An 11,323-nucleotide genomic window follows, 5' to 3' on the forward strand; every position below is an offset into this window, starting at 1 on the left:
GTTGTCTGGTGTGCTGAAGTAGGATGATGGTGTCTTTGAGCTGATACTTTGACAACTGGGTCTTTATCAGAGGTGCATGTCTCTTTTCCCCTGGAGAACATTTTACATTTCTTCAAAGTAGTGTTGTTGTCCTAAAAGCAGATTTGTTACCCGCTGTGCAATAGACCAATCTGACACACCCAGGAGATCTATTGCTTTTTGTTGGGGCCTGGGAGCTCAGTGGACTTTCCACAATCCAGGCACGCCAGATTCATCAGGTGTGTCTCTTTTATACAATAACTATTGCATATAAGTTATTAAACTACTCCTACCTAATACATATTCAGGCTATGTAACCCATATGCAGAGCATTGCATAACCACGACACATCAAAGGCCTTCTCCGCATACGCAGGGGTCTCAGGTGGTCTTTGGTGGTTGTTTGGGGAGGTATTCCCTCCTCACTTTGACCACTAAGTCGCTCTGTGCCTGGTCAATGGTTTGTTTTCCTGCCAAGAGGGACGTCTCATCAATCAGGAAAGAACAGAAAGGGTCAGAATGACCTTGGCTACTTCTGTAGGTATTATGAAAATTGTTTGAAGTTGAAAATTATTAACTAACGTGATTTAGAACAGGATTTTCTAATCTAAACCACAATTTTCTAAATCTGACATCAGTGCGATGAGCAGAGAAATCTCTTTGCATGTGCCCATGTTGTCATCCTTGTTCTCAGTAAGGAGAATTTGCACGTGCAACTTTTCTTTCAATGGTGTCTGTCTGCAGAGGTAGGTTTCCTGTTGCGTAATATTTGAGCACACTGAAAAATTCTGTCTGTTCCACTCCAGAGCAGGTGAAAAAGTTTGCTGTGGTATAATTTGAAATGTGTAAAAGATGGAAAGGTGGTGTAAAAGTTCAGTTTGTCCTAGTTGTTAGATGACCCCACAGTTGTGGTTCCATGCATTTCCCCCTTTTTATTGTGCAAAGGAATTACTTTGAGGAACTGTGGCTATGCTCTTTGGTGTGAGCTCCTGTGTGAGCCTCCTGTGGACTTTTCCCTAACTAGATAGCCTTCTTGTGTACCCACTACAGTTGACATAAGCTGAAATGTTAAGCTATGATTCCTTCACTTGTGTAGGGTTTCCCATTCTTGCCTTGCTTGTTGTCCAGGTATGAAGCTAGGCCTCCTTGTGACTGGTAACCCTCAAAACATGAAAAGATCTCTTATAATTGTTAGGCTGAGGAAGCAGTTTCCAACCATACCTTGAAGGTGTTCAGCTGCCAAGACAAAGACGTTGGCACACTTCTGTTTCCCTACAATGTCACTGAATGAAATGCTCTTTTGCCTGTGGTCGCCATGTGGCCAAAACAGTGGATATTGTCCGTGGTGCCACTAAAGGCTGTGAATGGAGAGCAAGGAGGGTGGGAGGCTGGGGTTTCCCAGCCAGGAAAACAGGTGGGTCACTGTGGCTTTGGCTGAGCAATGGTTTGATTTCATGCCTGGTGCCAAGGGCTGTGCCATCATCCAAAGAAATTACGTTGAGGAACTGTGGCTATGTTTTTGTGTGTGAGCTCCTGTGTGAGCCTCCTGTGGACTTGTTAGCAGCTAGTTACCTTTTCTGTGTACCTACTACAGTTGACGTTATCTGAAATGTTAATCTATGATTTCTTCACTTGTGTAGGCTTGCCATTCCTGCTTTGTTTCTTTGTGCAGGTCTGAAGTTGGACTACAGAGAGAAAATATGACAAAAGGCTCATGGGTTGAGATAAGGACAGGGAGAGATCACTCAGCAATTACTGTCACAGGCAAACCCATCTTGACTTGGGGAAATTAATTTTATGTATTGCCAGTTAAAGTCAGAGTAGGATAATGAGAAACAAGAACAAACTTAAAAACAACCTTCCCCCCACTCCTCCTTCTTCCCAAGCTCTACTTCACTGCCAGTTTCTCGACCTCCTCCCACTGAGAGGTGCAGGGGGACAGGGAATGGGGAATGGGGGTTGTGGTCAGTTCATCATGGTTTGCCTCTGCCACTCCTTCCTCCTCACGTTCTTCCCCTGCTCCAGCGTGGGGTCCCACCCATGGGAGACAGTCCTTTACAAACTTCTCCAACCAAGTCCTTCCCACAAGCTGCAGATCTTCATAAACTGCTCCAGCATGGGTCCTTTCCATGGGGTGCAGTCCTTCATGAATGGACTGCTCCAGAGTATGTCGCCTGCAAGGGTCACAGTTCCTTCGCTGCCAGAAGACCTGGTCCAGAGTGCAATCCTCTCCATGGGGCCCCATGTTTTTCCAAGAGCCTGCTCCAGCATGGGCTCTCCACAGGCTCACAGCCTCTTACGGGGCACATCCACCCGCTCCAGCGTGGGGTCCTCCAGGGGCTGCAGGGTGGATATCTGCTCCACCATGGACCTCCATGTGCTGCAGGGGGACAACCTGCATCACCATGGTCTTCACCACGGGCTGCAGGGGAATCTCTGGTCCAGCACCTGGAGCACCTCCTTCTTCACTGACCTTGGTGCCTGCATCATTGTTTCTCTCACATATTCTCACTCCTCCCTCCCAGCTGCTGTTGCGCAGCAGGTTTTAACTCTTCTTAAATATGTTAACACAGAGGTGTTACCACTGCTGCTGATTGGCTCAGTTTGGCCAGCGGTGGGCCCATCTTGGAGCCAGCTGGAACTGGCTCTGTCATACATGAGGGAAGCTTCTGGCATCTTCTCACAGAAGCCACCCCTGTAGCCCCCCTGCTACCAAAACCTGGCCATGCAAACCCAATACACAACACAAAGACTTTGATATACTTCTGTTTCCCTAAAATGTTGCTGAATGAAATGCGCTTTTACCTGTGACCAGCATACAGCCAAAAGTTGGATATTATCCATGGTTCAACTACAGACTGTGAATGCAGAGCAAGGAGGGTGAGAGGCTGTCTTTGAACCCGGAAAATAGGTGGGTCAGTGTGGCTTTGTCTGGGCAATGGTTTGATTTCATGCCTGGTGCCAAGGCCTGTGCCATCCATGCTGTGATCCTGGTTTCCCTGTCCTGAAAGGTCATGGTAGTCCTCCAACAATAATGAAGTGTTTGCGCATGTCTGTGGTTTAACCCCAGCCAGCAACTAAGCACCACGCAGCCACTCGCTCACTTCCCCCCCACCCAGTGGGATGGGGAGGGAATCGAGGAAAAAAAGAGAAAATCTCCTGGTTGAGATAAGAACAGTTTAATAGAACAGAAAGGAATAAACTAATAATGATAACAGTACCAATAACAAAATGGCAATACTAATAAAAGGATTGGAATATACAAACCAAGTGATGCACAGTGCAATTGCTCACCACTCACCGTCCCATGCCCAGTTAGTTCCCAAGCAGCAATCCCCTCCCCAGCCCCACTCCCCCCAGGTTATATACTTAGGCATGATGTCACATAGTAGTGAATACGCCTTTGGCCAGTTTGGGTCAGCTGTCCTGGCTGTGTGTCCTCCTCCCAAGCTTCTTGTACCCTGCCAGCCTTCTTGCTGGCTGGGCATGAGAAGGCTGTAAAAATCCTTGACTTGGTCTAAACACTACTTAGCAACCACTGAAAACATCAGTGTGTTATCAATATTCTTCTCATACTGAATCCAAACCGTAACACTGTTATCAGCTACTAGAAAGAATATTAAATCTCTCCCAGCTGAAGTCAGGACAGGACAATAACTGTGCCTTTAGAATGAAGATGGTCCTCCCGGTAACAGAGGACATTTTTGGCGGGGACAGCTGTGGGAAGTGGAGCCCGAGCACCAGTGCCAGTGCAGAAGAGCTGCCCATGGACACTGAGGGGCCACATGTCTATAAGTCCGCGCTGTCTCACTGTTTTCCTTGAGCCTTTCTGAACCTCTGTCCTCTTTCCCCTGCATTTCCCTGGTTAGCGTGGATGGGAAGTGCTGATCTGTGTCTCTAGGAAGGAATGAAAGAAGGAACAGTGTAACCACCGTCCATTCAGAGCAGCAAGTTGACTCCATTTGTGCTGACTGAAATGGTAGAAAACTAAAACGGGTATCCCTGAAACCTTTTGATTTCTAGTGAAATCACCTGACTCTGCATAACAGACTCTGCAGCATGGTCAGCTTTGTGTTGCAGAGCTTCTTTTCCTTTCTCAACGCTTTTTCCCATTGGGATGCACTTGGACCCCATTGATAGCATTGGACACATAGCTGATGGTTATTGCTGGTTTGATAATGGAAGTCCGAAAGGAAATGAGCGTGCAGTTCCATGAATAGAGAAATGAGAGTTTGTTCTGCGTAAAGAAAGAAAGGAGTCTCACTGTCTGCCCTCCCATCCTTTGGAGGAAGACTGCTGCATAAACGGTAGCATTAGTGGGATGGATTCATTTTCTCCAGGCATGATTTCTCTGTGTTCTTGCTGCAGCTATTTCTCACTGTTTATTCCATCCTTGGAGGTAGCCCCTTCCTTGCCTATCGAGGTGAGGGTGAAGGGAGATGTTGATGTACAGCTGAGGGTAGAAAAGCATTTCCCTGGAGGGCTGTAATTGCTATGTCATAAATACAGGCTTTCATCCATCCATACCTTGAAGTTTCCATCCATACCTTGAAGGTTTAGAGCTGCCAAGACAAAGACTTGGATAGACTTCTGTTTCTCTACAGTGTCGCTGACTGAGGTGCTCTTTTGCCTGTGGCTGATCCATGGCCAAACCTTGGATGTTGTCCATGGTGCAAATAAGGGCTGTGACTGCAGAGCCAGCAGGCTGGCTCCCAAGCAGGAAAATTGGTGGGTCTATGTGGCTTTGGCTGAGCAATGGTTTGATTTCATGCCTGGTGCCAAGGCCTGTGCCATTCATGCGGTGATCCTGGTTCGCCTGTCCTGAAAGGCAATGACAGTCCTCCAGCAATAAAGCGTTTGTAGAATAACTCTCCCTGCAGAACCATGATGCATGGGTAGATCCTGTGTGAAACCTCCTTCATCCATCTGCATCTCCGTGTAACATCTGCGATGTAGACTTTCTTGATAGTTGTAATTACACTGTCTTTCATGCCTTTGTTTCCTGGAAGGTCATGGTTCATTTTGCCCCATTTCTGGATAGTTCTTTATCTTTGGAGACTCGGAGTGTTGTTCTGCAGCAAATCCTTACTTCCCCTGGCAAGCCCTCAGCCACTGGAAGACAGAATTTTATGTATGAGAAAAAAAAAGCAGAAGCTAAAAGAGAATCTGCTATACATTCTCAGAAGACTTAGCTTGAGAAAGGGGCCTGTGATTAGGTGTTTCCACTTACGGCTTCAGACTTGTGGGAGATGAGCAGGCCACAGAGTAGAAAAAATGATGAGAGCTGATGAGTTTTTCATAAAAGGACCCCCCCCCTACTCTGTAGTCCAGAGTAAGACTTTAGGGCTGAACGTGCAGCTTGAGAACGCAATGGCTCCCAGGTGCTCTGGGGGACGAATTGCCATGCCCACAGTGAAGACTGAAACATCTTCCTGGTGAGTTTCTCTGACAGTACTTTTAATGCTTCCCTGCATTGCTTGTCTGGTTTTTTTTTTCCTTTTCTTCCCCCCTCCCTGCCCCCTGGTGTTCTATGTATGTAGGTTTAGTTATAAGTAGTGGCATATCTTCATTTAGCAATGCCTTGTGTGTTAGTGCCTCTTGCTCATGTTACAGCTGGTGTGGAAGGCAGGAGATGTAAGGGGGGGGTACATTTGTGTTCTGGTTTTGTTACAGGTGAATAGATGTAAACATGACCTTTGAAGAAGTTGCATCTCTGTGGAACAGTGTGTGTGATAAAAGAGGAGAAGAGATTTCTCCTAAATGAAGAGTTTGATGACCCAGTCTCTGTTGGAGGACCGCTCATCTTTTAGTTTGGCCATGTTAACTCTCCTGTGCTTTTGAATAGTTATGTTTCTTCTGAGAATGGTGGTGAGCAGACAAATGTATGTCCTTTCTTGGTATGATCGTGATGCATTAACCTCTCATGACATGTGTGTGCCAGTTATGAGGGTCAGAAGCTAACCTGCAAGTTGCGTGGGGTTGGAGAGAATTGAGAACAATGATATATCATTGTTCATATATACATGGTGTTGTGGTTTCAGCCCAGTCGCTAACAAAGGACCACACAGCCACTTGCTCACTCCTCCCCACTCCCCTCCGGTGGGATGGGGAGGAGAATCAGAAAGGAGAAAAGAAAAAAAAAAGGAACCTCGTGGGCTGACACAAGGACAATTGACTGGGACAACACAAAATGAGAAGTTACAACAACAACAACAGTACTAATAAAAGAATATACAAAACGAGTGATGCACAGTGCAACTGCTCACCACCCGGACCCCGACGCTCCCCCACTGAAAGCCAAGAGCCCCCCACCCAGCCTGCTCCCCATTTATATACTGAGCATGATGTCACATGGTATGGAATAGCTCCTAGCTAGTTCAGGTCAGCTGTCCTGGCTGTGACCCCTCCCAGGATCCTGTGAAAATTAACTCTATCCCAGCTGAACTCAGGACATATGGCTAGAACATCTTGTAATTCCTGTGTGAAACCTCCTCTATCCATGTATTTCTCCCTGTAACGTTTTGATGGAGACTTTCATCAAAGTGGTAATTACATTTTCCCATCCTTTGATCTGCCTTCAGGCTTTGTTTCCTGGAAGGTCATCGTTTAGCACTTGTGGATTGTTCTTTTGCAGTTGGAACTGTGAGTGTTGTTTTGCAGCAAACGCTGACTTCCCTGGAGAACCACGTGAAGACAAGACTTTTTTGTGTGAGGAAAATGAAACAGAAGTTAAAACTGAGTCTCTCATATGCTCTTACACCTAGATAAAGACTTTGATAAAGCATTTACACAGTAGAAAAAAGTCACAAGGACAGACGGATTTCCAAATGCGACCCCCCCTACTATGTAGTCCAAAGTAAGACTTTAGGGCTTTGCTTGTGGGTTCAGACCTCAGTCACTTCCAGGTGCTCTGGGAGATGAATTTTCAAGGCAGACTTGTGGCCAAGCCTCTGTACATTCCAGTAGTCAAATACTTATCTCGGTGGAGCAAGTCAGAGTGTTTGGTTTTGTTTATTAAGAATCAGAAATGGCTGAGAGAGTTGAGCCTCTGCTTTGCAAGAAGGAACTCATGGAAAACACTTGCACAACCCCTTACCCATCGCTTACTCCAAGTGGATAACGAGCACTAATGAAGACCAATGAGCATTACTGCATAGCAGCAGTCACCTCTGATCCCCCTCTGGCAAGCTGGCTACTCAGGAAGGTGGTACAGACTGGTGTAGAGTACTGCTGGCCAATCCCACCTGCCTGTGCCTTGTTCTTATGTCTCTGAGGACTACAAGGCTACGTATCCCTCTGTGTGATTTCCTAGCCTGCACAGGCCTGGATGTGTCACAGTAGCAAATAACCTGCCCCATCTTGCTTAGTGAGAGGTACTTGTTTTGGCTGCTTTGGTTTAATTAAGTGCTGCTGAGTTTTGTTGTTCTGATTAAAGGAACATGTTGCGCCTAGTAAAGTCATGCCATGCAGTACAGGCAAGAGAGACCTAGCAGCCCTTCTAAATCACTGCAACTTGCCTAGCTTACACCTTGAGGCCTTAGCGACTTGTGGCAGAGCAACTGCAAATCACAGCACTGAAGTACCTGCCCCAATGAGGTCAGGTGGAGGTTTTGGGTTTGTATATTAATCACCAGAAATCGTTGACAAGCTTTCAGCTGATCAGGCAGTCCCTGCATGGGCTGGCCAGATGGTGGGACTTTTGCCTAGAAGCTCCCAAAATCACATAGAGAGAAAAATGCAAAATCGAGCCTTATGGCAGGCCTTGGAGTTTGGCGTTTCCAGCAAGAGCACTGAAGGTTTTTCTGGGTGGAAGAGGAGTCAGCGTCAGAATGTGCACAGGGCAAAAAGCCTACACAGTTCTGTGCTTTGTTCTTCTCTGCCAGGCATGTACAGTGACATTGGTCTGAGTTCAGGTCCACGACCTTTAGGCTTCACATCTCTCCATCAGTGTTAACTGTTGTTCTAAATCAGAATCAAACCTGAGCATTTCAGAGTAAAATGAAATTCACCCTTTTTGCGTGGGCTTCCGAGGCACACGTGGGCAGGGAGAAGAAACATCAGGAAGGGCTGAAAACATGCATGATGAAACTTCTTTATTGCTCTGTCACAGATATTTCCTTCTTAGTTTTCATACCAACGCACGCCAGAAGACGTAAAGGTAAATGGCAGGGTGTATCACTACTTTAAAAGTCTACTGCGGCCTCAAACTCCTTCTTGAGTAGGAGACGACGGTTGTATTATAATGGCTAGGGTTCCTGCTAAGCATTCCGTCAGTGCCTCTGAGTGTCCTTTTGTATTAAAAGAGAGACCGCCAAGCTTGATGCGTACAGCTCGAAAGCCCGGGCCGCCGGGAGCGAGCGCGGCCGTCAGCCGGCTGCGGTGGCGTCGCGGCGCCTCCGGGTGCCGCTGTTGGCCGAGGCGGAGCGGCGCTGGAGCCGCAGCCGGAGCCGCAGCCGCAGCCGCAGCCGCCGCAGCGTCCTGCCCCCGCAGGCTGCTCGCTCGCACGGCGCCGGCCAGAGCGGCAGCGGCACGGGCAGCAGAGGCGAGAGGCGGCGCGGCGCGGGGAGCAGCGGCGTCCGAGCCGGCGCCGAGATCGCTGCCCTCCGGCGGGCCCTGCGCTCGCTGCGGAGAGTGGCTGGAAGGGAGGCAGGGCAGCGGCAGGAGGGAGGAGCGCGGCGAGCGCTGCCCACAATGGCGGGCAGGCAGAGGCAGAGGCAGAGGCAGAGCCGGCGGCGAGCAGCCGGGCGAGTGCTGCTGCCCGCTTTGCTGCTGGGCTTGTGCTGCCGGGCGGCGCCGGAGCGGGTCCGCTACGCCATCCCCGAGGAGCTGGGCAGAGGCTCGCTGGTGGGGCCGCTGGCGCGGGACCTGGGGCTGAGCCCGGCCGACCTGCCGGCACGCCAGCTGCGGCTCAGCGCCGAGAAGCAGTACTTCGGCGTGAGCGGGGAGACCGGGAACCTCTACGTGAGCGAGAGGCTGGACCGGGAGGAGATGTGCGGCGAGGCGGCGTCCTGCTTCGTCAGCTTCGAGGCGCTGGTGCAGAACCCGCTCAACGTTTTCCACGTCGAGGTGGCCATCCAGGACATCAACGACAACGCCCCGCGCTTCCTGCAAGACAGTTTCCAGCTGGAGATCAACGAGTTGACTTTTCCCGGCACCCGGTTTGCCTTGGGCACGGCCGAGGACGCAGACGTGCGCAGCAACTCGCTGCAGGGCTACGAGCTGGAGGCCAACGGGTACTTCGCGGTGGAGGTGAAGGAGAGCCAGGACGGCAGCAAGTTCGCGGAGCTGGTGCTGCGGCGCGCGCTGGACCGGGAGAGCGAGCAGAGCCTGCGGCTGGTGCTGACGGCGCTGGACGGCGGCGAGCCGCCCCGGAGCGGCACCGCCCAGCTCTGCATCAACGTCACCGACGCCAACGACAACCCACCCGTGTTCGCGCAGGACCGCTACCGCGCCAGCCTGAGGGAAGACGCGCCGCCGGGCTCGTTGGTGCTGAACGTCTCTGCCTCCGACGCCGACGCCGGCACCAACGCCCGCATCACCTACGGCTTTGGGAAAATGCCGGCCAAGGTGCTCCAGAAATTCGTGGTGGACGCGGAGAGCGGGACGATCACGCTGCAGGAGGCGCTGGACTTCGAGGACACGCGAGGCTACACGCTGCTGGTGGAGGCGAGGGACGGGGGCGGTCTGGTGGCGCACTGCGAAGTGGAGGTGGAGGTGCTGGACGTGAACGACAACGCGCCCGAGGTGACACTGACGTCGGTGTCGAGCCCGGTCCCCGAGGACGCGCCGGCCGGCACGGTGGTGGCCCTGGTGAAAGTGCGGGACCGGGACTCCGGGGAGAACGGGCAGGTGTCGTGCGAGCTGTCGGGCGAGGCGCCGCTGTCGATCGTGGCGTCGTCGGGCGGCTCGTACAAGGTGGTGACGGCGAGCGCGCTGGACCGGGAGCAGGCGCCCGAGCACCGGGTGGCGGTGGTGGCCAGGGACCGGGGCAGCCCGGCGCTCTCCAGCCGCGCGGCGCTGGTGCTGGAGGTGTCGGACGTGAACGACAACGCGCCGGTGTTCGAGGAGGCCGCCTACAGCGCCTACGTGGCGGAGAACAACGCGGCGGGCGCGCCGGTGCTGCGCGTGCGCGCGCGGGACGCGGACGCGGGCGCCAACGGGCGCGTCAGCTACTGGCTGGCGGGCGGCAGCGCGGGCGCGGCGCCGTACGTGTCGGTGGAGGCGCGGAGCGGCGCGGTGTACGCGCAGCGCTCCTTCGACTACGAGCAGTGCCGCGAGTTCGCGGTGGCGGTGCGGGCGCAGGACGGCGGGGCGCCGGCGCGGAGCTCGACGGCGACGGTGCGCGTCTTCGTGCTGGACCGCAACGACAACGCGCCGCGGGTGCTGTGGCCGGCGGCGGGCGCGGGCGCGGGGGCGGGCGCGGGGGCGGGCGCGGGGGCGGCCCCGGCCGCGGCCCCGTTCGAGGTGGTGCCGCGGTCGGCCGAGGCCGGGTACCTGGTGGCCAAGGTGGTGGCGGTGGACGCGGACGCGGGGCGCAACGCGTGGCTGTCGTACGAGCTGGTGCAGGCGCCGGAGCCGGCGCTGTTCCGCGTGGGGCTGCACAGCGGCGAGGTGCGGACGGCGCGGGCCGTGTCGGAGAGGGACGCGGCGAAGCAGCGGCTGGTGGCCGTGGTGAAGGACCACGGGCAGCCGGCGCTGTCGGCCACGGCCACGCTGCACGTGGTGCTGGCCGAGAGCTTGCAGGAGGCGCTGCCGGAGCTGAGCGAGCGGGCGGCGGGCGCCGACTCGCCGGCGGAGCTGCAGTTCTACCTGGTGCTGGCGCTGGCGCTCCTCTCCGCCCTCTTCCTGCTGAGCGTGGCGCTGGCCGTGCTGGCGCGGGTGCGCCGGGCCGGGCCGCCCGCCGTCCTGCGCTGCCTGGGCGCGCAGCGCTTCTCCGTGGCCGGCGCCGCCTTCCCGGCCGACTTCTGCGAGGGCACCTTGCCCTACTCCTACAACCTGTGCGTGGCGCCGGGCCGCGCCGTCGCCGAGGGCGCTTGGCTGCCGCCGCCGCCGCCCAGCCTGGCCGCGGAGGAGCTTCTCGGCGCGGAGCCCTGCGGGAAGCGGAGCCCGACCAGCAGCGCCGGCGCGGGAGAGCCGCCCGCGGACGCCGAGGCCCCGCAGGTCTGTAAGCCCGCGCAGTCCTTGCCTCTGCGCCTTTCCTAAGCTCACGTCGAGGGGAGTGGGCTCTTGCTCGTCCAGTCAGTGCCAATGCATTTGCTCTTGAATGTGTTTCTCGATGCAATCCTTTAAGTAGACTTTCCATCATC

General features: G+C 53.7%; 1 protein-coding gene across 1 annotated transcript; it reads left to right on the forward strand.

Moving 5' to 3' along the window:
• The first annotated feature begins 7,558 nt into the window (after nt 1–7,558).
• On the forward strand, nt 7,559–11,219 carry LOC121232526 (protocadherin gamma-B5-like). Its single transcript, XM_041119331.1, has one exon. The coding sequence runs from the start codon at nt 8,709–8,711 to the stop codon at nt 11,217–11,219; it is 2,511 nt and encodes an 836-aa protein (XP_040975265.1). The 5' UTR covers nt 7,559–8,708.
• The last annotated feature ends 104 nt before the right edge of the window (nt 11,220–11,323 follow it).

The sequence above is a fragment of the Aquila chrysaetos genome, chromosome 22 (genome assembly GCF_900496995.4).
Source record: "Aquila chrysaetos chrysaetos chromosome 22, bAquChr1.4, whole genome shotgun sequence".
Classification (NCBI taxonomy): Eukaryota; Metazoa; Chordata; class Aves; order Accipitriformes; family Accipitridae; genus Aquila; species Aquila chrysaetos.

Excerpts from the sequence above, each read along its gene's own strand:
- LOC121232526 (XM_041119331.1), top strand. The coding sequence starts at position 8,709 with ATGGCGGGCAGGCAGAGGCAGAGGCAGAGGCAGAGCCGGCGGCGAGCA.